General features: G+C 37.7%; 1 protein-coding gene across 2 annotated transcripts in view; it reads left to right on the top strand.

Moving 5' to 3' along the window:
* The window catches only part of EDIL3 (EGF like repeats and discoidin domains 3), a 410871-nt gene that overhangs the window by 272387 nt on the left and 112741 nt on the right, over nucleotides 1–25743 (top strand). For both annotated transcript variants that reach the window (XM_081090558.1, XM_081090559.1), the window contains one exon: nucleotides 1911–2092. In XM_081090558.1, coding sequence (XP_080946684.1) covers nucleotides 1911–2092 — 182 coding nt within the window. The remainder of the gene's footprint in view (nucleotides 1–1910; nucleotides 2093–25743) is intronic.

Genomic DNA, 25743 nt, shown 5'->3' with positions numbered 1-25743 from the left:
GAAGTTGTTTAAAATCAAAGTGTCACCATGAACGTCTCAGTACTTTCATGAAGTCTGTAAAAATCTTACAAAATGGAAACCAAAGCAAGAATTTAAAGGCATTTGAGTTTTCTACATTAATTATTTTGGAAAGTGAAAATCAGATCATCTGTAACTCCTAATACTACAATTCTGAAAATGAATGGCTTCTTGATTTAATGACTTCAAAATGATATAGTACACCTTCATGAAGTGCTAAACAACTCTAATTACACGTTTGAGAAAAGATCTTAGTATCTAAATTTAACTTATCGATTGAATGATTTATTAATCATTAGTCACAGAGAGTCAATTTTTGGTGTATTAATGTCATTTTACAAATAAAGTCTGATTAAGATGGTTACTTATCCACATACTTTTGTCCTTTTTTTAATAAACAGTGTTTAAAGGCTAATGGGAGAAATGTTAGTGATGTGCTTAGAGCTACTTATTCTCTGCTTATGAGATAGAAAAAAGAGACATGTTTCTGCTTAATGAAAAAATGGTTACCAGTGGAAACATCTTTGTAAATTTTAAAAATATGATAATCCAGATGAAGATTTCTTTCTTTCATATTTTTAACCTCAAACTGATGTATACATTTAATAACAGACAAATGCTGGACTTTAATAGTAAGTAAAATATATAAAATATGCTAGGTGGCCATTTCTGACCGAGTTGGCTTCTATAGAGTGGCATTTAATAATTGCAGTGTGGTCTTTTAATATTTTCAGAAATTCTGAAAAATTGTATATTTTATAATAGGGTTATTATATTTATTAGACAAATCTAATTTAGCAAAATTGAGTACATTGTCTAAAATGTTAATGAGATTAAGAAAAGATATTACCTTTAATTATTTATAATATTGCTTAATTAATTTCTAAAACTGAATTTAAATTAAATGTATATTCTGGTGAAATATTATGAAGTAATTATAGAAGTCAAATATATGTAATACAAATATATGTAAGTTTAAGATGGATTTATCACTAGTTCTGTTTTAAAATTTAAACAAATTTGTATCTGAGATCATACATTTGAGTATTTTATGCTTTAATCTTACTATTTTAAATTTTTATTAGGAAATTCTCCTAAATTTGTAAGTCACGAATTTAAAGAAAAATAAGAGAAGAAAGTTAAAATATAAGTGCAGACTCCCAATATGTAATTTAGACATAAAAATTAGAAATATAAGTATTTTAATATCTGGATTTACTGAGTGGTATACATACTGTTGTGTATAATGTCAGAGAGTTTACCTGTTTACTTTATAAAAACAATGTGTCAACGTATTTTCTATTATTTATAACATAGCACAAGTTATTATTGTAATGTTTTAAAATGTTGACAGATTTACACATTGCTTATTTTTTTGTGAAATCATAACTGACACTAGTTATAAAAATGTAAGTTAAAAAAAATATAGTAGTACAAAACGCTAAGTCAGTGTGAAAATGATTCTGATACAAACTTAGAGAAAGACTAGAAAAGAAATAATAGATCAACAGATATGTATTGAGAACTTATGATTTATGATGCATGCCAGTCCCTAGGAGTATGAAATATGAGATAGGCCTTTTAAGGGCATTATTCTTTTATTGACATGATCACCAGCCGAAGGGTAATTATACAGAATGCAGTCATAACGCAGAAGGGAAATGTCTGTTCAGTTGCCATACTCAAAAAAAGGAAGAAGAGAGTGTCCTGAGGAACAAGACATATTTCTTTCATGTAGTGATCAGTAACATCTGTAAAGTATGTGTGGCCTAAGTGGCGCCATGGCACAATTCAAAATCATTGTTAAAATATCTCATATCAAATCTCACCGCTGCATTTCAAATGTGGGTTATTTCTAATAACATTCTCCTTTTTTTCTGATTTGTTTCCAGAATGCTCGGGCCCATTGGGAATTGAAGGTGGAATAATATCAAATCAACAAATCACAGCTTCATCGACCCACCGAGCTCTTTTTGGACTCCAGAAGTGGTATCCCTACTATGCTCGCCTTAATAAGAAGGGGCTTATAAATGCCTGGACAGCAGCAGAAAATGACAGATGGTCATGGATTCAGGTAACAGACGGGTTGGGATAAGGTTACTGCTAAAGAATGACCAGAGTCACTTCAGAGAGAACACAATGAGAGCCCAGGGTGACTTTTCTTCATGGTCACAGAGGAAAAGATAATTTACTTAAGAGTCTAAATGTCCAAACTGTGAAAAACTTACATTCCATTGATAAGAGGGTTAAAAATTTTAAATTTTTGGTTTATGAATTTCACTATTTTAAGGTACATATAAAAGAAAGATTTTTTGGGTGTTTTTTTTTTTACAATACTGAAGGTGTTTTAATATATACTTTCATTTATTGTCATCAACCAGCTATTTTTCAAAACAGGAGAACACAATGATCAACTGAGGTAGTAAGTGATTTTCCAAAGATGGAATAGATGGTAGCAATTCCAGTTCCTTATATTAATTTCAGTTAAATGCTTTTTGGCCACTTAGCTGAAGTGAGACAGTAAATTACATATTAGGGGGACACAAAAGGTGCTCAAACCAGTTTTCTGTGAAAAGATCATTGCTCTGTTGGAGGGAGGGTGAGCACATTAATAATATCTAACAAGTCATTGATGAGTGCTAAATAGAAGGAAAATCCAGTACACAATGGAGTCAGAGAAAGAAGTAAGTAATTATCATGAAAAGCTTCTTGGGAAAGATAGATTTTGAAGTTGGCCTTAGAAAAATGGCTTTCAATAGAGACTAAAAGCCAAGGGAATAGCATGATCAGAGAGGTCAGGTGAGAATCTAGGGAACATCACAAAGAAAATCATGTTTTGTGTATAGGCTGCTGGAGGAATGTGTTTACATGTAGTGTGGGAGTTTAGTGCGCCTTAGGGCTTTTACATGCTAAAAGGTGTGTCCTTGTTTCTTTGGAATAGGAAGCTATTACAGAATTATGATTTGTTTAGGTAGCTGATCTGTTTTATCTATTTACTACATATTTTGTGCCAAGGTAATTTTTAACACGGGATGCTTTGATATGAAATTATTAGGTGCAATGTATAGGGGTTGCTTTACATGCAGTTGATAGGAAGGAAAATTGATTTATGGCCAAATAGCTTATTTTAGGAATAGGATCATAATCTCCTTCAGATGATTTCTTTGTTCAGGTTTCTTGTGAATTTTTACATATCCTATATACATTTATTTCATCCATATGACTCTGTGTGGCTACCTGTATTTTTTTTGTTGTTTTATGACTTTATATTTGCATACATTTGCAGAAATTCCTTCTTACATTACACGTTATTTTTCTAATCTGTAGCCACATATGCATTGAGAATTCCAGATAAGGTAAATGGCACATCCTTACAGTTTCGATCCCAGACTAATGAATAGCCCATCATAGTTTAAAATAGACCCTCGCCAACCCCCGTAAGTGCTTGCATTCTACTTGCTAAAAATTAATCCAGAGGCCATTATTTTTATTTGACTATTATGAAATGCATTAGTGGAATTTAGTTCATGATAAAACTTTAGAAATTAAGATTTAGAACAGAAATTGCAGGACAATTGACAGATGGTATCATCAGTTTGTATCAAGGTTTCTGTTAGATTATGTTTGTGAGCTTCAGTGACTGCCATGTTTTCGATAAACTATAAATAACATATTTTTGCAGTGGTTCCTCTAAGAAACCCTGCATTAAAATGTCTGATATTCTGATGTTCTCATATTTCATTTTAGTTTGTTCCAGTCCGTTGCTTACTTAACAATAATGCATCATTATGCCTTTCAAAGTATAAATGAACATTTTGTAAGCCCATGATAATAGGTAGATAAATATAACTTGGTCAATTTATGTAAAATGTTTAAATATTTCTTTTACTTTTAAGGGCAGTTTATTATGATTACTATTATTATAATTATTTTGCTATTAGTGTGCAGATGATAATGAGGTCTTAGAGAATAACAGTAAAAGTAAATGAAAAGGGTTTCATATTGAATGAAGATATCTTGCAGATAATGGGAGGAAAATTGAAGGCTCACCATTGCTATTCATTAACTAGAGGCCCGGTGCATGAATTTGTGCACAGGTGGGGTCCCTCGGCCTGGCTGGTGATCGAAGCCAATCGGGATTGGTGGGCCTGGGGGAGGACCGCAGGAGGTTGGCTGTGGGACCGCACTGACCACCAGGGGGCATCTTCTGCATTAAGCATCTGCCCTTTGGTGGTCCATGTGCATCATAGCTACTGGCTGCTCATCCGGTCATAACAGTTGTTTAGGCTTTTATATATATATTTGTGATTGTGTTCAGAGTATATATTATATAATCATATTATTTAATAACTTACTTTCTAAGTTATTTTTTGAAAATACAAAAGGTTATCCCTTAAAAATAATCATATTTAAGGGGCTCTGGGAAGACAGATCATGTACCAAATTTTCTGTGTTGAACATTATTAATTTTCTTGTCATTTAATTTTTAATCAGTCCTTCAAATGAAACATTTGAGCACTTTGCTTAAACTCACTTAAAATGAGTATAGTAGTCCCTTAGTTTTTCAGGTGTATGACTCACATGCACTAATTAGTATTCAATTCCATTTTATTCCTTGTCTTGATGAATAAAAATTGAAATTACCATTTTAATTTTAACACACTCAAAAAGCAATCATTGATGGCACCATAATGTTTATAGTTGGTTCTGGATGTAAAGTACTGGTCTAGTGAATAAAGTTAAACAGAAATATGTTATTGTTTTCAAATTTTTCTAATCTTTATTTCCTGAAATGATTTTTTTTCAACTAAGAAATCACTACCTTAAACACTAACTGGTTCATTAGATTATCAATTTCTCTTTCTGACTGACATGTTAGAAATAGCAACTTTGCACAATTATGGAAATACTAGAGGCACGGTGCATGAAATTCATGCACTCGGCGGGGGGGGGTCCCTCAGCCCAGATTGCAAGAGGGCACAGGCCAGGCCAAGGGACCCCACCAGTGCAAGATCGGGGCTGGGGAGGGATGAGGTGGGTTGGCCAGCCAGGGAGGGACCACAGGAGGGCTCCAGGGCATGTCCATTCCATCTCGCTCAGTCCCAATTGGCCGGACCCCAGCAGCAAATTAACCTACCGGTCAGAGCATCTGCCCGCTGGTGGTCAGTGCACCTCATAGCGAGCGGTTGAGTGGCATTAATATATCATTAGCATATCATTAGCATATCATTAGCATATTATGCTTTGATTGGATGAATGGCCGACCAGCCACCTAGCATATTAGGCTTTTATTATATAGGACTAGAATTTGAATTTTTGTGCACTGGGGGGGGGAGTCCCCTCAGCCTGGCCTGTGCCCATTCACAGTCCAGGACCCTTTGGGGGATGTCTACCTGTCGACTTAGGCCCACCCCCTGGGGGATCAGGCCTAAGCTTGCAGTCAGACATCCTTCTGGCAGCCAGGGAGCCTTCGGGGGATGTCCAAGAAAGGCTTAGGCCCCCAATAGATCAGGTCTAAACCGTTAGTTGGACATTCTTAGTGCTGCCACGAGGTGGGAGAGGCTACTGCCACCACCATTGCGCTGGCCAGCCATGAGCCAGCTTCTGGCTGAGTGGCACTCCCCATATGGAAGTGCACTGACCACCAGGGGGCAGCTCCTGCATTGAGTCACTGCCCCCTGGTGGCCAGTGTGCATCATAGCAACCGGTCATTCTGCTGTTCAGTCAATGTGCATATTAGCCTTTTATTAATATTATATAGGATGTCCCTATTTCCCCCCTTTAGCCCCCTCTACCCAGCTCTTGCCCCCCACTTCTCTCTGGCCATCACCATACTGTTGTCTGTGTTCATGGGTTGTGCATATATTTTCTTTAGCTAATCCCTTCTTTAAATTCACTTCTTTAAATTTTTATTTTCAGATTAGTGCTTATAACTGCACTATTATATATTTTCTATTATATCATTTAGAATTAAGATATTCTTTAATTGAACCCTTGTAAATTTTAGCACAATTTAATATATTATGCTAGAAGCAATTAGGAGATTTTTCATGTAATGCATACACATTTCAATTAATATTTTATTAATTTTTAATTTTTTAATATTTTAATTTGAAATAATCTCATACATGTAAAAAAAATTATAAAATACTACAGCATATTATATGTACCCTTCACCCAATTTCTTAGGTGTTAATAATTTAAACATAACCATTATACAACTAACAGAATTTGGAATATATTTTTCTTATAATCTCTTTAATGTTACTTAATCCATTTACTTTGTTTTTGTTAATCTTCACCCAAGGGTATTTTTCCATTGAATTTTAGAGAGAGTGAAGGGAAAGGGAGAGACACATTGATTGGTTGCCTCCTGCACATGCTTTGATAGGGACTGGGGATCAAGCTGGCAACTGAGGTACATGCCCTTGACTGGAATCGAACCTGGGACCCTTCAGTCCAAGGGCTAATGCTCTAGCCACTGAGCAAAACAGGCTGCAGCTTAATTCATTTACTTTTAATCTATATGTGTCTTTATATTTAAAGTGGGTTTTGTTTTTGATTCACCCTCATAATCTGTCCTTTAATTGGTGCATTTATGCCACTGACTTTCAGAGTGCTTACTGATAGAGTTACTGCCATATCAGGCGGCTTCTGGGTCTTCTGGGTCCCACCCTGCCTTGCCTTTTTTTTTCTTTCTTTTTTTCTATGACATTTCACTTTATTTAAAAGAAGCCAATATACAGGGTATAAAGGATATGATATTTACAACAGTACAGTAAATAGGTTGGTTTCCCGGTAGGATCAGTAGTCTTTCAGTGAGTATTAACCCCCTTCCCCTTGATGCTCGACCCAGCTGGCAAAAAAACAGCAACAGCGGGGTGGGATGGGACTGCAGGAGAGAACGTCTCCCTGAAGGGATTAAAAATCACGTAGATGCTAAAATGTCCACGAAGGGGTCTTGGGGGTGAGGGGTGCCTCTGCCTCATTCCTTTGAGGGCTTGGCAGCAGGAATGCTGAGGGATTTGCCCCGAACTAACACACGGCCCACTCTGAGCCTGTAAATCTTTCACCCATGGAATATTCCCTTCCTGAGAGAATCAGCCCTATCCCTTAGCCAGGGCCTGGAGGAGCAGCCCAGTCCGTGGGCACAGCCAGGACTGTGGACATTTCATGGCCTTTCCACTCCCACTCCAGCTGCCTAACAACTCTGCCTGCTCCCCTCGCCCACCTCCCCGTCACTCCATCAAGACGCTGTGCACAGGAGGGGACACTGGTTTTCCCATGCCCATTGGGAACTGGCTGTTTCTGTTTTCTGGAGTAAAAAGGTTCCTGTGCGTCGGGTAAGGTCTCTGCTTGGCAGGAAGTTCTGAAACAGAGCCACTGACCACACCCACCTCCTCTGGGCATGGAGCAGCTCCGGCCCTCGGAGCTCATCTCTCCGGCAGAACTGAAGGGAAGACCCTGTGTACCCTTTGGTCCCTCACCCTTCACATGCCCAGAACCATCAGTGTCAAACTTCCTAATTCCTATCACTGTATTTCATTAGTTCCATGCTGTTTTACTAATCCTGAATCTAAACCGGTTGGTTCAAAAGGAGATCGTTGTATTTTTAAAGTAGCTGGGCCTTCCGGGGGTGGGCCTTGCCTTGCAGCCCTGGACCCGCTGATAGGCAGTTCCTGGGCCGCAAGGCAAGACCGGCTGCTGTGCCTCCTGGGTCCCGGCCTGCATCCTTGTGGGAGATGTGATTGCCTGGCTTCTCTGATCACTGGCAGGGGGTGGGCAAAGGCGGTCTGGTTCTCCCAGTTCTCCGATCACGAGCTGGGGAGCAGGGCAAAGGCAGCCCCTAGGGTTAACTGCCATCTTTTTTTGGCAGTTAATTTGCATATCTCGCTGATTAGCCAATGGGAAGTGTAGCAGAGGTACAGTTAATTTCAGTCTTTGTCTATTATTAGATAGGGTGTCTTGGGTTAGCTCATATAAAAGTGCAGAAACTTATTTAAACCTTCTGGGTACTTGACTACCTGACTTAAGTCAGTCAGGATAACTATTCATTTATTTTGAAAGATAATTATTTTCTGTTATTTTTCTTTTTTATAGCTACATGTATTAAAATATTATATGTTTAAAATGTTCTGAGATAATTTTGTTTTAATGTACTTCCTGTTAACTTTTTCATTCGTTCAACAAACATGTACTGAACAAATATCTCCACTGTGTTCTACTAGGCCCGAGAGAAAAGACAGCACTTGCCCTCAAAATACTCTCCATATAAGATAGAAAAGCAGTCCTGGCTGGTGTGGCTCTGTTGGTTAGGTGTCGTCTGTGCATGGAAAGGTTGCCAATTTGACTTCAAGTCAGGGCACATGCCGGGTTGCAGGCTTGATCCTCACTGGGGGTAGTTCAGGAAGCAGTGGATAGATGTTTCTCTCTCACATGGATGTTTCTCTCTCTCTTTCTCCCTCTCCTTCCTCTCTCTGAAAATCAATAAAAATACATTTTTGAAAAGATATAGAAAAGCAAACAGGGTAAATATAACCACAAACTTTTGTGACCTGATCGTACATCATCTGCTAACCCTTTTGTTTGCACAAATAGCCTATTTTAATAGAACTTTTATTAAACTAAAAACTAGTATAATATATAGAATGAAAGGAGAGAGATATATGAAAGGAGAGAAATCCCCATTACACTATGTATTACATAGCTATATTATTACCTGCGAGTCAATTTGATGTGTGTACCTAGGCAAAGCCATAATTTTCCTTTGAAAGTTAATTTACCAGTAGTTTCAGTACTGGTATTTTATCACTGAGAAAAATTGGTTTTGATCTTTCTCTTTTAATAATTTATTATCCTTTTTTAGAAAATGTGAATATGATCTTAATATGTTCCTTTTCCATATGCCACAGAGTCTGTGGGGAAAAGAGATACTGGTTTCTCAATCTTTAAGTGCACAGGAGTCACATGGCTCACTGGGTGAAAATAGAAACCTCTGCATTGCCCCACAGACCTCCCGCAGGTCGTCCCTAGACTGCACTGTAATAACGTGTTTCATCAGCTCATAAAGCCTGGATTTGTACTCTCGAGTTACATTAAAACATCAACAAATAAAATTTAAAAACACTTTTGCTTGATTCTGTGGTGCTCTGTTGTTGGAATTGCAGGTAGGGATAACTTCACAGGTGGGAGGAAAGGAAAGAACAGTGAAGAAAAATGAGGAAGCGTAGTGGGAAATATGTGACCCAGAAAATCTCTAACCTATAGGGAGGCAGAAGCATGTTCTATAGCCTGGTCAGAAGTGTATCCACTTTTAGTAACAATTCATACGTAAGCGTTATTCATTCATTGTAAAATGTATAAGTATTTTCAACCGTTAATGTTCCCAAATGGCTATTTGATTCTTCACTGTTAGAAAGTTTAACATATCCCAAAGCAAGACCATCTGACTTTTGCATTTTTATCAAAATAATAGTGTAGAAAACACGGGCCCAAAAAATAATTATGCAAGTGCAAATTATGTTACAAATTTACATCCTGGAGTACAAATTTCATAAATAGTGCGGTTTTATTCCTGAAACTTTGCGAACAGTAGAATTCAAAATGGTGCAAAAAATAGAGTAACATTTATTTCACTGAAAAGCCTGTGTAAAATATGCATGAAAAGTTCTTTGGTTCTTATAGACACCTGGAGTTCCTTGAGACACAGACACAATTTCTAAAAACACCAAACTTAAGAAGTAGATTTTATTTTTCAGGTTGCTTCTAGTTATAGAGCCCAAATTACATATGTATATGTATTGTATATGCATACACATATGTATAGATTCTAATCCATCTTTACTGCTTCTTCATCAAGCAGAAAATATTTTAGCCTGTTTTTTCCTGGAAAAATAAAAGCTGCATTTCCCTTTAAACTCCCATCCTTTTTAAACACCTCTCTAAGCCAATTATATCGGGACTTTAATATATTGCTTTTCTAGTTATATCTTTTTAAAAGATATAACTAGATGGAAAACTACTGTTTTATTAGAAATAAGCTTTCATACATAGGCATGTGTGTTTAAAAAATGTGTTACCTTTTTGTTTTAAAAACAAGTCACTTATCATTAAGTAAAGATGACTTCTTGCCTCTGTACTAAAATAATATATTTAGTCTCTAATTATTTGGTCATTTACCACATTATTACTAATATAGCAGCTTTAAAGGATGTGTTAGTGGGCTTAACTTCAGATTCTATGTGCTATGGAATATATGATTAAGCATGTAGTGATTATTCTCCAATTTAAAATAAGCTGCACAGGGGATCTCTTTTCTTTAAGCTGCTTCCCTCTGACTTCCAGCACCTAAGGCCTCATTGGCCTGGATTTCTTGCTGATCCTCAGATTCATCTGGCTGTTTTCTGCTCCTGTGCTTCGGCATATACACTTTAAGGTTCATCTATGGGGACAATCTACCAACCTTCTTTAAATTCTGCTCCTTTATCCCCTTCTCTATCACGTGATTCCTGGAAGTCCTGCTTTTTATCTCCAAAGATGGAAGTGACTACAGTGTCCTTTTCCTCCACTCTGCCAGGTATTTATTTTAATCATAGCAACAAGATACCTTGGTAGTTACAATATTTGCCTTTCTCTTTCTTGTGCTTTACCCACCTGAGCATAGGAATTACATCTGATTTAAATGGATTTCCATAGCACCTTGAATTTAAATAATAACAGTGTTGGATAGATGGATAATAGAGGAAGAGAGAATATTGAACAAAACAGGTGGAGAAGAGGTAATGTTTATTTTCACATGGTCCTTATGCTGCACTGAGTGGTACTGAAAATCTCCAAACCCAGTTCACTGTGGTCAGCTGTTATAGACTGATATTTGGGTTGTGCCATCTAAGCACCATACCACTGCTGCCATATGTGGTACATCTCTCCACAGTGCAGAGAATGCCTTACATGTGGGGAGCAGGAGGTTCACACTTTCTGAAAATCTGAACAATCCATACTTTCCTCTGTAATCAGTGCAAAACACTTAATAAGCAACATTATTTGGGCATGGATGATATTTGTAAGGTGTTTGCCCAGAGGTTTGCTAACAAAACCCTGAGTACCAAACACCAAAATATTCATCTTCTTCAGTATGTTGTATTCCTGAAATGTTAAAAATTAAGTTTGTTTTACTTTCCTGCATATTTTTATGAATTTGTTATCATAATTACACTATCATAGTTTGAAATATTTGTTATAATTATTCATAAAATATAAAGAGTTACAGGGAATAACTTTAACATAATTTTTACTGTCTATTAAACTCTTAGTAGATAACTCAGTAAAACACCTTATATAAAAGACTTTTTATCATATTTGCTATGCATTTTGGCCACGAGAAAAACATTTTTAACTCTTATATTTACAAACATTGAGACTTTAAATGCCTTGTGCTTTTTTTCATGAATTACCAGGGTTATTTTTTAACTTACAATACTAGTGGAGTGAAGTGACAATAATCTGAATTGACTGAAAGTAACAAGTCACCATTGTCATGGAAAAAAATTAAACATTCAGAGTTCAGAATCTCTACTTTCATAATCTACTTTGATCAAATTCATAGTTCCCTCTTCAAATCTCTTCACATGACCTAAACAGCCTCTGGGCTATACCGTATATTCCAATATCTGGAGGGACTAAAGGAAATAGTTCACGGATTTCCTATCACTTTTCAGAGTTTCTTATAGTTACTTTTTTCTATATTGTTAAATGCACTCCTCAGTATTCCTGTGACTGTGAATTCAGCTTCAACCAAAGATGCTAAACCAGCTTATGAGACCAACCCTACAAAGAAATGCTGCTTATGAATTAGTCTGCCAGCTACTGCCCCAATGCAACAATTCATCCTAATATGTCTGCGGGGTTACCTCCTGCACGGCAGAGGGTCCACTGGCCGCATGTCCTGAGTCCCTAGAGGTGAGAAATGCAGGGAAGCAGGCGGGAAAGTGAATCTGAGCTAAAGGTTTGATTGTATCTTCATGTTGATCTTCTGGGAACTAGTGGGCTTACTGTTTGGATTGGGCTGAAGGAGTCTCTTATTTCCACTGTAGACACTGAGTGAACTTGTTCTGCTCAAATACCGAAGTGAAAACCTTCTTGTGTTGAAAGTGTGACCAAGTACCAAGCCACCTGGCCTGATTCTGAAAGCTTTATTTTCTTGAAACAGTAATTAATTTGAAACCCTTTCCATTTGGGAGCGTTTGTTATTGTTGTTTAAAATTGACTAGTAAAAGTTACTTTGGTAGTTAGTAAAAGTTACTGTAGTCACGTGTACTAGTACATACGTTACAAGTGAATCTCATTATCCATAGTATTATATGTTAGTGTTAAGATACTCTTAACAGCTATCACTATGTGCTATTTCAAGTGCTTCACGTGTATTAATTCCATAATTTCATGTAATTGGTATTGTTATAACTCTAATTATTCAGATGGGGAAATGTAGGCACAGAATGATAAGTTGTCCAAATACAGTAAACTAGTCATTTGCACAGTTGAGATTCAAATGCAGGCAACTTGTGTGAGAGGCCAGCTCTAAACCATTGGTAGCCTCTGTATTATCCTTTTATTTTTAATTTAAATGCCTTAAAGGAGACATATGTCTCCTTTGCCCCCATTAACCTCTCCCCAGCGGCTCCCTCAGCATATGCCCTCATCCCCCTACGGTCTGTGTCCATTGGTCATGCTTATATGCATGCATACAAGTCTTTTGGTTGATCTCTTACCCTCCTCCCCACCCTCCCCTGCCTTCCCTCTGAGGTTTGACGGTCTGTTCGATGCTTCTACGGCTCTGGATCTATTTTTATTCATCAGTTTATGTTGTTCATTATATTCCACCAATGAGTGATATCATGTGATATTTATCTTTCTCTGGCTGGCTTATTTCACTTAGCATAATGCTCTCCAGGTTCATCCATGCTGTTGAAAAAGGAAAGAGTTCTTTCTTTTTTATAGAAGCATAGTATTCCATTGTGTAGATGTACCACAGTTTTTTAATCCACTCATCTGCTAATGCCCAACAGCTGTACTATCCTTTCTTTGAAAGCTCTTGGAAGTTCTCTTATACATTTGGGGGTGGTAGTTGGTATGGTGAAGTCTCCGATTTTCATAAGGCTTTTAAGGTGCCTACTCTATCTGATAAAATGTATATTTGCTCATAAGCAAGCACTTCACCTCTAGCCTGAGACAGTGGTTCTCAAACTCAACTACATAAAAATTACCTGGAGAGCTTTATAAACGTGGTCCCCATCCTCAGTTTCTGAATTAGTAGGTCAGAGTGGGGACCCAGGGGACTACAGTATGAGCAGTACCCCAGGTGGATTTTGATATTGGTGGTGTGAGAAAGAGTAGTAGTCACTACCCTGGTGGAGATCTCAGTCTAGCGAGAGAGACATACTTAATCATGCATGAGCCCTTCTAATTATAAGAAACAACTTAATTAAGTAAATTAAGATGTTGCAGAAGTATATTTCACTCTTCAAAATGACCCATCAGTGTGAAACATTTCAAACCAATGGACGGCATCAAGTGTTCACAAGTCCAAGACTTAACTACTTCAGCTGCTTTGGTGACATTTTATTATTAACCTGCCTGTATAGGCGTCTGCCTTAAGTGGGATCTCCCTTCCCCCATGAACTAGATGTAAGAATGCTTAATTGTTACCAAAGGATTTTTGTCTGTAACATGAGGCCTTCAATAATTCTCTTAATTAAATAGTAAAAGGATTGTCAAAATACCCACCACCTTATGAGACCAGGCTTTAAATATGGTTTATTGTTAGATCCTCAGCCAGGTCTTAGGAATCTTTAAGGAATAAATACTTATTTTCTATTAAATTTTAACATAATAAAAACATAAAAAAGCCATTTTACATTTTAATTATTAAAGGTGAATTTAGCATATTCCCCATTTTTGAGATGACATTGAGGACATTTTTCCTGACAGAGGAACTAAGATAAAAAAAAAGTCACAAGGAAATGGAGGGAACTCCAGGTACCTCAGGGACTGGTGTTACTCTACTGAAAAGTTGGGCATATGGAACAAGAGTAAGAGGGTAAAAGTCTATGAGTATAAGGAGATACTAGAATATTGAATATATCAATGCTAGACAAAAGTGGTCCTTCATGGTTATTGACGGGTTTTCAGGAGGGTATGGACACTGTCAGAACTAGAGTTTAAGAAGATGACATGCCAGTGGTATGCATTGTGAATAGCCAACAGAATGCCCAGTGCTTATGAGGCATTTAGTAAAATGTTATTGGATGAGTATTGAACTGAATGCAGAAGTGAGTCAAGGAGCAGGCACACCAGTTAGGAGGCATTTATTACTGACTGCCTGGAGGAGGACCCGAAATAGAACGGCAGCTGTTGAAATCAAAATAGAAAATAAAATTGCAAGAGTGCTTGAGGGTGAAGCATTGACAACTGATTGAATTGTGTGTTAGCAGAGGGGAGAAAGGCAAAGAAAAATTAAATTTCAGGGTTTTGATCTTGAGCCTGGTTTTGGTACCATTAATAGAAATATATAAACCAGGGAAAGGAGTTGCCTGGAAAATGATGCATTTATTTTGGGTTTTAATGTTTGATTTACTTGGAGGAAATCCTAATAACAGTGTCCAGCAGAAAATTGGAAGAGTGAGTTTGCTATTCTGCATAGAGAGTGGAAATGAATTAGGTGGATATTCCCACCATGGGACACTTATAGGCATGCCATTGGCCGTTTGTGAGTCACATGGCCACACTGAGTGGAATGGGAGGTTAAATGGTGTCGACTTAGAGTTGAAATAGATACAGTGGGGCCTTGACTTACGAGTTTAATTCGTTCCGTGATGGAGCTCGTAACTCAAATTACTCATATGTCAAATCATTAAAGTGAATGAGTGAGACACGTGATGCTGGGCTGATGTGGCGTTCACTGTGACATTTGCTATGCCAACTAGAGATGGGGTATCTGAAGCTGGCTCGTAACCCGAATTTTAGTTCGCAACTCAAAGCAAAAAATCGGCCGTGAGACGGCTCATATCTCGAAAAACTCGTTAGTTGGGACACTCGTAAGTCAAGGCCTCACTGTATTTAGGTGATAGATGGGAACTGCTAAATGGAGAATCTTCTCATAGTGGTCAACATTTCTTTTTAAAAATATGTATTTTTTCACTGATTTCAGAGAAGAAGGGAGAGAGAGAGAAACATCAATGATGAGAGAGAATCATTGATTGGCTGCCTCCTGCATGCTCCACACTGGGGATCAAGCCCACAACCTGGGCATATGCCCTGACCAGGAATCAAACTGTGACCTCCTGGTTCATAGGTAGGTGGTCAATCACTGAGCCATGCCAGCTAGGCTGTGTTTCTTTTATTTTCATTTCCATTTTTATTTCCATCAAAATAGTTTTTAAGGCAATAGCTTACCTAGAAACACCATTGCGCAGGACCCTTAGGAAGAAAAGAATTGAACTTTGAACTTCTGAACAAGTCCTCTCTACATTAACACCTCTATCAGGACATTTTATTTTTGTAGCATACAAAAATTGGTTACATTTTCTCCATCTATTTGTTTTGTTGTTGTTTTATTTCAGAAAAAGAGGAAGTGAGGAGGGGATGGGAGGGAGGGAGGGATCCATTTGTAGTTCCAGTGATTTATGCATTCATTGGTTGATTCTTTTATGTGCCCTGACCAGGGATCAATCCTGAAACCTTGGTGTATCAGAATGACACTCTAAGCAACTGAGCTACCCAGCCAGGGCACCACATATTTGTTTTTAATGCTGTTATTGCTGCAACCGCTGCAATTTTCTCCAAAATAGATATATTTAATTAAAATAGTAGCTGTTTGAGCCTAAGATTGGTATACTTAGTATAGATTGGTTTATTTTGTTCTAATTTTGGTCCTTGAAAAAAATGATAAAGGTTTCCTTCCCACCATCCCCCCCACGCACACACACACACACACAAATGGGCTTTCACATTTTGTCTTCTATTATATATTTAAAGCTGCAATAGCTTTGAAGTATTTCTTCTCTGAGTTCATGATACATAGGCTATATTTTTATTTTTTCAGATTTAAAAATATTATCTTAAACTGATGTCTCCTTTGTTTGTTACCATCATCAGTGCTGTTAAAAGATAGAGTGCTGAATTTCAGAGGTATATGGGTATATGTGATTTTTCTTTATATCTCAATTTTCCTAGCAAGAATTCAACCTAAACCAGTATTTTTACATAAAGATAGCTTTTAGGAAGCTCTTAAACTTAAATATGATTATCTTGAAAAACAAAAAGCAAATAAGACATTTTAATATTGCCAGTGGATCTTAGCTCTTCTTTTCTTAGGCGCATTAACCAAGAGATGGAAAGTGTACATAAACGTTGAAAGAAGAGTACATTATCTAATATTTTTTAGAATGTTTTTCTTAGTTTCAAATCTGCCATAGATGAACTAGTATTTATTGAGCGGTTACTATTTGCAGAGAGCTACTTGGGCAATAGACATGTTTTCTGTGCCCACGTCAAGCTTTTTTAAGTAAAGAAAACATTTTAAATGATTTTATGTGGAAAACTTCTACTTTATTGTGTGGACATGTGAGTGGGGGGAAAGCTGTTTGATTTAATTCAATGAACTTTGAGCCCATAACCGTGTGTTGTGGGAAGAGCACAGCATTGATGCTGTGAGTTCTAGTTGGACCTTCTGCTCCCTTCTGCTTCTTCAGGCTTAGAAACAAACAAACAACAAAAAAGCATCTTTCAAAATGACATCCAACTTTATCCAAGTTAATATATTCAGTAAGCCTTTTAAATATATATATATATATATATATATATATATATATATATATATATATATATATATTGAGGATTTCAATGTGCCAGTTGCTCTTCTAGAAGCCACATTCTCAAGGAAACCTTTCCTGACTTCACCCCATACTTCTATAGCTGCTCTTTATTTTCTGGTGTGGCTTTTCTCATGGGTTATCATTAAGGACTGTGTAGGAGATTATTTTATTAGGAAAGCTGTATACGGTGGGGCTACTGTCTCTTGGCTTACTTTTATTCTCACCAACCACAAAGACTAAACAGGTAATAAATATGAGCAGATATGCTTCATAATTCTTTTGGTATCCCCAGAGGATGTAGAACATTCTTTATTTCTTCAATATTTATTAAATGAATAGCATGAAAATAAATAAACCACATTACCTATATGTTTAATACAAGTAAAACACATTTGCATAAGCTGTTATATTCTGCAGTGAAGCAATATGGTGATTGAGATCAGTAGTGCTGGGTTCAACCTGCCACTGTCTCTTTGAATGGCAGTCCTGAACCACCCTAAGACAGCGATTTTCAACTGGTGTGCTGCAGGAGACACACTGCTGTGCCACAAGAATTTTTAAAACATGCAATGCCCGACTGTTACTCGGGGACACTGACCTCTTTTCCCTGAGATTGTCAAATAAAATAATGACAACAGCCAACAACAATAGCCATCCAGTGTGAATGCCCTTTCTTGATCCATAAATACATAGGTCATCTAATAGAATTGCATATTATTGGTCATGTTGCATAATGAGTTTGTGTCTGATTGGTTAATTATTGGTACCAGAAAACCTTATATACAAGTACAGGCACCTGATTATTTTTTTAAAAGTCACTTTAGAGCAAAAAGTGTAGGTAATTACTATTATTAATTTTTGTAAATCAATCAAATTTATACTATTTTTTTTCAGATCAGGAAAAGATAGTTTTTGGTGTCCTGCAGAATTTTAGTAAGTAGTTTATGTCTGCCACGAGATGAAAATGGTTGAAAAATCACTGCTCTAAGATATAACTTCTTTAGATATAAAGTGGCAAAAAAAAAAAGAGAGTGGCTTCTTAGAATTGTTGTGAAGATTATATGATAGGTGTTTAGTCACAGCTAGTGATTAATAAATTTTACATTTTTACTCATTCAACAAATATTTATTGAGTGTTTTAGCCAAGACTTTTAACTGTCTCCCAACATCCCTAGCTCCTATTCCCATAGCAAGATGATTATTAGCTAAGCATGTTTTTACCTCAGACATAGTCTTATTCCTAATGGTTAACATCTGGTCAGCAAAATTATATATTCTATTTTCTTCCTTATAAATTTTAAATAATTTTAATTTTGCTATTCAAAATTGTTTAGTAAGATGAAATTATGTTTCTTTGAAAACATGAAAAATGTTATTTTTCTACTTGTTTAAGAAATAGTTGGACAAGAGGGGCATGTGGGGAGAAGTTTTTCTATGGTTGGTTTTGGTCTTTTGTGTATTCTTCTTCTTACTTCTAAGGAAGCAGAGAGAACCAAAATGTCCCCATCATCTTCCGATGTTGGCCCATTCAGAAAACCAGAATTCTCCAATTTATTTCTTAGGGCTAAAACAAAGAGCAAATGAAATAATCTATCATGTGTATAAAAGCAATTTGAAAAGTAAAATTTAAGTAATAGTCTAGCCCTGGTGGAGTGGCTCAGTTGGTTGAAGCCTTGTCCCTTACACCAAAAGGTTGTGGGTTCAGTTCCAGTCAGGTGGTTAATGGTGGGGGCGTCCTCCATGTCCCCACCTGTTACTGGTGGAGGTGGGATTCTTGAGGGCCCCACAGGAGGAGGATGTATTGTGGGAAGCTTTATTGATGATGGAATATTAAGGGAATCCCCTTCCAAGGTTCCATCTCCCTCCGTTCTGCCATGGAAAAGCCCCATTTTGTCTTCAGCAGGGGGGGAATCAAAGCTACTGCCCAAAGGCTTTGCTCCATATTAAAGTCCATTCCAGTCCAGCATGTCTAGCTTAGCTTGTGTTCCCCGCTGTAGTCCATTGAATGTAGAGTTTGCGTGGTGGTTTCTAGGCCACATGATGGACTAGTGCAGGTCACAGAACAAGCAAGTGCAAGGAAGCAGGAGGGAAGCAAGAACAAGATAGTGAGAATTCTTTGTTTGGGGATTTTAACTAGGAGCTTAACCAAGGAATCCTTCAAGATTTCCTGCACTTGCAGTGGCTCCACTTCCTCTAGCCCAGTGGTTCTCAACCTTGGCTGCACATTAGAATCACCTGGGAATCTTTTTAAAATCCTGATTTCTGGGCCTCATCCTCCAGAAGTTGTTTCTTTGTTTTTAATGTTGTGGCCCCAGCCCATAACAAAGAAACAGAATTTCCAGAGGATGAGGCCCAGAAATCAGGATTTTAAAAAGATTCCCAGGTGATTCTAATGTGCAGCCAAGGTTGAAAACCACTGCTCTAGCCAATGATCTTTCTTCCTCAGGCTAGATTGACAGGCAAGCACCTTCCCTCATCACCCCGCCTTCACTGCACATGCGCCCACTTTCCCTTTTGTTTGATCCCTTTTTCTTTTTTTAAATATATTTTATTGATTTTTTACAGAGAGGAGGGGAGAGGGATAGAGAGTTAGAAACATCGATGAGAGAGAAACATCGATCAGCTGCCTCCTGCACACTCCCCACTGGGGATGTGCCTGCAACCCAGGTACATGCCCTTGACGGGAATCGAACCTGGGACCCTTCAGTCCGCAGGCCGACGCTCTATCCACTGAGCCAAACCGGTCAGGTCAGGTCCCTTTTTCTAGTGATACGCAGGGAATGTACCGGGAGTTCTTCGTGGAGCATGGAGCTGCAGCTTCCTGGTAAAACTGCCCAGGTGGCCGTGCTTGTAATGTCTGGCCTCCCGTTTGCTTTCTTTCTGTGATGAATGGTAACTAGCTGGTTACAGTGGTAACAAGGGCACGCACTGAGGCCAAAGGCTCCATCCCCGTCCGGGCACATGTGGGAGGTAACCAATGATGTTTCTCTCTCACATGGATGTTTCTCTCTCTCTCTCTCGCTCTCTCTCTCTCTCTCTCTCTCTCTCCCTCCCTTCTTCCCTCCCTCCCTCCCTCCCTCCCTCCCTCCCTCCTTTCTTCTCTCCTTCCCTCTTCTTCTCTCCTAAAAATCAATAAAAACATATACTTGGGTGTGGAATAAATAAAAAAAAAGAAATGTGAATTAAAGGATAATTTTGTTCTTTTTGTTATTTTTCTACATTTATAAATGAAAACTAAAACTTTCCTCTTCCTTGGAAAGAATGGTAAGGAGAGCAAACAGGCATTGAATGTTTAAGGATGGTAGGCAACATCACCTTTAACACTTAGACCACCTGAGAGCATCTCATTACCACTGTGGGAAAGAATAAATTTTGGTTTACAAAGGCTAAGGAACTTGCCCAAGGCCATGTTAGGAAGTTCAGTGGCAACCCCAGGTTTCCAGCCTGGTTTTCAGAAAACAAACATCTTGCTTCTAAATACAGAGACCTACTCCTTCCCTGAAAAAAAACAACAAACAAACAAATAAATAAAAAAACCGCAAAAAACCCAGAGCACCGCTGTCATTCTTAGTACTCTGCGTTGGTGGAGGCAGACACTTCTGAGCCTTAGTCGTCCTGATGGCTGAGCAGCACCTGGGAAGGAGGGGCCTGTCAGCTCGCCCTAGAACTGCACTACAGGACTCCCAGTTTTGGACTCTTGCCTCTCATTGTTTCTATGGTCTCAAATGCAACAAGTCTAGTCCCAAATGTTAGTCTGTTGTGAAAAAAAAAACGCTGACTTCAATTTTCAGGACTTATTTGCTTGTAAAGGGATCCAGAACATTAAGCCAGCCTAGGAAATTGTACCGTCCATACTTTATTCAATATAATTAGATAGTTAAGTGTAGTACCCATAATTTCCATAAAATACAATGCAAATTACAAATTAATCCTTACTATAAAAACATATAAGATGGAAGGATTATACTTGCTTTTCTAGAGAGACTTCAGTGTAGATTGCAATGAATATTTTGTATCAGGTAACATTTTAAGAGACCTTGGAATTTTCTTCAGTGTATACCCAATTTTGGAGTCATATTAAGAAACTTAGTTTAGATAATCTGGTTAGCCCAGTTAATAACATTCCTAGCAGCTACCTTTAGGTGTAGAGTAACCATTTAATAATGAGGACAAATAACCAAGTACTATTTAGTTTATTTATTTATGCAAAATTTGTGAATCCTGAAGTAAAGTTCTCAAAAAAAGCCATGAAACGTGGATGTGTTTTGTTACTTTTCAGAGCATATGCTGATATATTCCAATTTGACAGTACAATTTCATTTCTACAATATATTTATTTAATTTTACTTTTGAAACACAGATGTGAGATTGTACTTAGATTAAAATAAAGCCAAAAGTACACAAAGAACATAAAAAGCTAAGTTATTGCTGGGTAATAGCTATTGCATCTGTGTCCCAGAGGTTTGAACTCCTTCTATTTAGCCCTCTTATTTCTCTTTTTGATTAATTCTTTCATATCCCACAATGCTGGGAAATAATACCCTAGAAAATATGCCACCGTTAGTGCTCGAGCATATGTTTGCTTTGCAGACTCCTTTTTTCTTCAGTCCATAAAAACGAAGACTGTCACACAATTCTCCCCAGAAGTACCTTTAAGTTTTTATCATGTGTTATGTGTTTCTGCCTTTATGTTTCATTGAACCCATGTCAGCATTTAAAATTTTAGGACACTGGTTGCCACTACCAATAATATCCTCATACATGGAAAGGTATAAAGCAGTGGTCGGCAAACTGTGGCTCGGCAAACCACATGCGACTCGTTGGCCCCTTGAGTGTGTCTCTTCCACAAAATACCAACTTCTGCGCATGGGCCACGAAGTTTCAATCACACTGTACATGCGCACCCGCACGTGGTATTTTGTGGAAGAGCCACACTGAAGGGGCCAAAGAGCCACGTGTGGCTCACGAGCCGAGGTTTGCCGACCACGGGTATAAAGTGTTCTCATAGCAAAATGTGGAAACTGTTCTGTTGTTATTTGCACACTACAAATAATACAGAAAAATTAGATACCACAGGGGCAAAATGCATTCGCCTCCTCCAGGTAACCCTTCACTGTTCCAGATAGAGATACAAGCATCAGGGAAATTCAGTTAAAGTGATTACATTTCCCAATTTTATGGTTCTAGTGCACTCAGCACTGTTCTGTTACACTTTGAAGTCCAATCAGGGAGATGACTGGAGCAGAGCAGAGCATTCGGGTGGACCCGAGGGTGAAATTTCTCCTCCACATTCCTGGGCCAGCTACTAGGAGGCATGCACCTCTCCTGACATCTGTCTTTAAAATTTTTTAATTGATAAAACAACATTTTTGAACACTACTTATTCATCTATTCTCTTTCTTTGTTTCTTCTTTCCTCTTTATTATTATTATCATTATTATTATTATTATCATTATTATTATTATTTGCTTTCTTCCTTTCTGTAGAACAGGTTTGTGATGATTCTTTTGATATATGCCTTTCTATTGCCCACTTCACCCACATCCTCATAAGAGCTATTGCCTGTCAATGTTGGCCACCTGTGGGATTTTAGGCACGTCTGGATCCCTTGCCCACAGCCTCTACCCTTCATAGCACACCTGTGCTTGTGCATCAAGGATTTCTGTGCTTTTAGGTAGCACATCAGGCTTCTCTGAGAAATACAGGTTAATAAAGATGCCTTATTTTTATTATTTCTAATGTATTTTATTGGGGTTAACATTTCATGTACTGACATCATTTTCTCTTTTTATTCCTTTTGTTTTGTATCATCTAAACCAGGGGTCCTCAAACTTTTTAAACAGGGCACCAGTTCACTTTCCCTCAGACCGTTGGCGGGCCGGACTATAGTTTTAAAAAAAAAAACAAACTATGAACAAATTCCTATGCACACTGCACATATCTTATTTTGAAGTAAAAAAACAAAACAGGAACAAATACAATATTTGTATTTGCTTGTGGCCCGCGGGCCATAGTTTGAGGACCCCTAGTCTAGACTCTATCTGTTCATGGTTTCTCTGTCTTTGTCTTTGTTCTCTCCCTCCTATTCTCCTTCCCTTCCTCCCTCTTCCCTTCCTTCTTATTTCCATCTTTTTACTGGATGTATTCAAATTGCCAAGTTTCTTACAATCAAGGACTCCTTTAATTCTTGCCCTAGCTGTACAAAGTAATCAAGAAAAAGCACAAGAAAAATGTAAAATTCAGAAAATATGGATTAAAATCTATATCTTAGACTATAACAGCTTATCTATGAAGGTTTTAGACTGCCTTAATATATATACTTTTCCACTAATTATACAGGTTGAAGTCTTTAAACAGAATACCCACAATTTAGTTTATTTCTGAATGTGAAGCTGTGAATATTGAAATGTGAAGTAACTCGAATCACTGCAAGTACCAGTAAAGGGCAGATGAGTACAATACAGTGAAAGCCCTCAGACACAGGAGGAAATTCAGAGGAAACTATTACTCCAGGCCAGGACCCTTGGAATAAACAACAGATTATACCCACGATGGTGTACTGCTTCTGTTACTGCTGTTTAGTGAATGAGGTGTTTCACTTTGAATGGAAGTTTTACCAGGTGCAAGGAGTCATAAAGTGATTAAAGATTTTGTTTATTCACATGTGCTATTTTTCCATCTTTTCCGAAAGCAGGCAGTTAACTGAACACATGGCACAAGCTGATCAGCGTTCAGATGAGTGGAGGGCAATTTAGAAACCCTCTTGTCTGGAGCTTCAGAACTAGTTAAGAAAAACTGATTAAAAGAAAAAAAAACACATTTAAATTCTGTGTCAAGGTTCTTGAATGAACCACACCCATAAAGTGTTATTGATACTTCAGTTTTTATTTCTTTGCTTACACATGCTGGTGAACTTATTCAAGCATAGAATCTAGAGATTAATTATTTTCCCCAATATTGATTGTCTTCTATAATGTGCCTTTTTGAGGTTTTTCAAGCTTTTTTTTGGTTTTGTTTTTATAGCAAAAACCTCTCCTTTCCCAGTCACATTTCAGAAATCGTGTTTAATTAGATTACATGATTAAAACAACAAACACAACTTGAGAAAAACAGGTTGGGGAACAAGCACAACTGACTCACGGTGAGTGCGCAGTTCATTTGGCAAAAACAAGGACAGTGGGCCTCACAGAGAAGAGCCCCAAGTGCCAGGGCGTGGAGAGCAACAAGTACATTTTTCTGTTTTGATTTTTAAATATATATTTTTTATTGATTTCAGAGGAAGGAAGAGGGAGAGATAGAAACATCAATGATGAGAGAGGATCATTGATTGGCTGCCTTCTGCACGCTTCCTAATAGGGATTGAGCCCACAACCTGGGCATGTGCCCTGACCCAGAATCCAACTGTGACCTCCTGGTTCATAGGTCAACACTCAACCATTGAGCCATGCCAGGTGGGCAGAGCAAGTGTGTTTAACAGTGAGAATGAAGAATGTTCACTGATTAGGTTGTTGGTGATATGAAGGTTGCTTAAGAGAAATACTATTACAGCAACTAGAACCAGTCATATCAACACTATGAGCTGTGCAGTTGGTCTGAGTTGCTTCTTTAATTCCGAAGCCTTAGACACCTTCCCACTACCCACGACCCCACAGGAAATTTTAAAAGATGCATTTGCTAAAATATTTGGTATTAATTAGATAATGTGAAAGAACTTGGGAGTTCCCGTTACCTGTCATTTTTAAGTAGAAGCTTTTGGCGATAATGTTCCTGTTGGTGTTTTGTTTTGTTTTGTTTTTTTTTTTAACTCCTAAGTGACATCTTTACAATCCAACTATTTAGAACTGCCTGGGAAGCTCAAGTAACTTCTTGTATCACATGAAACAGATGCTTACCTACTTGTTTAGCCTGAGGCTTATTTGTACTGCCAGCACCTACCAAAGCCCTTATAGGGGACTGTCTTCACGGTGGCATGTAAAATCATTGAAATGAGGTTGATTAAGAACAATACTGTGGATAGAAAAACCTCATTCACAGATTTAAAGATTTATTTAAATACTGTCAGTGTAAAATTATTACCTGGAAATTTCAAATATCTGTACACATATACTTTCAGACCCTTTGTGTGAGGAAAAAAAAGCTCATCGAATGCATGTTTACACCTTACAATTTTTAGGTACTTTAATTTTCTCTGATTACACATTTTCTTTATAATAATTGTATTAAAGATAGTGGTGTTATTCTCTAGAAGGACAGTCCTGGTGTTCAAGTGAAATATTCATTTACTGAAACTGAAAGGTGGTTGTAGCTTGGTTGTTCTTTCTTTAAGAAATGTGCTTTTTTTAGTTTAAGCATGAATGTGGGAAAATATCTAATATACAAGAACAGCAAATTCTTCAACATATATTTTTAGTAATTCCAGTGAGATATATATATATCTGTGTGTATGTATATATATCTATATCTATATATCTATATATATATATATATATATATATATATATATATATATATCCGTTTCGTATTGTCTAGCATATTCTTTATTATTTAATCTTTTATCTAATACTTTTATTTTTTATATAAATACTAGAGGCCCAATGCACAAAAATTTGTGCACTCGGGGGGGGGGGGGGTGTCCCTCAGCCTGGCCTGTGCCCTCTCGCAGTCTTGGACCCCTTGGGGGATGACCACCTGCTGGTTTAGGCCCACTACTTTGGGAATTGGGCCTAAGCTGTCAGTCAGACATCCCTCTGGCAGCCCGGGAGCCCTTGGGGGATGTCCACTTGACAGTGGGGAGCAGGCCTAAGCTGCAGTTGGACAATCCTTAGCACTGCTGAGGAGGCGGGAGAGGCTCCTA

This window comes from Myotis nattereri (assembly GCF_964212035.1).
Source record: "Myotis nattereri genome assembly, chromosome: 4".
NCBI classification, from domain to species: Eukaryota; Metazoa; Chordata; class Mammalia; order Chiroptera; family Vespertilionidae; genus Myotis; species Myotis nattereri.
Note: the sequence above shows the minus strand (reverse complement) of the source record. Positions and strands in the feature narration are given on the sequence as shown.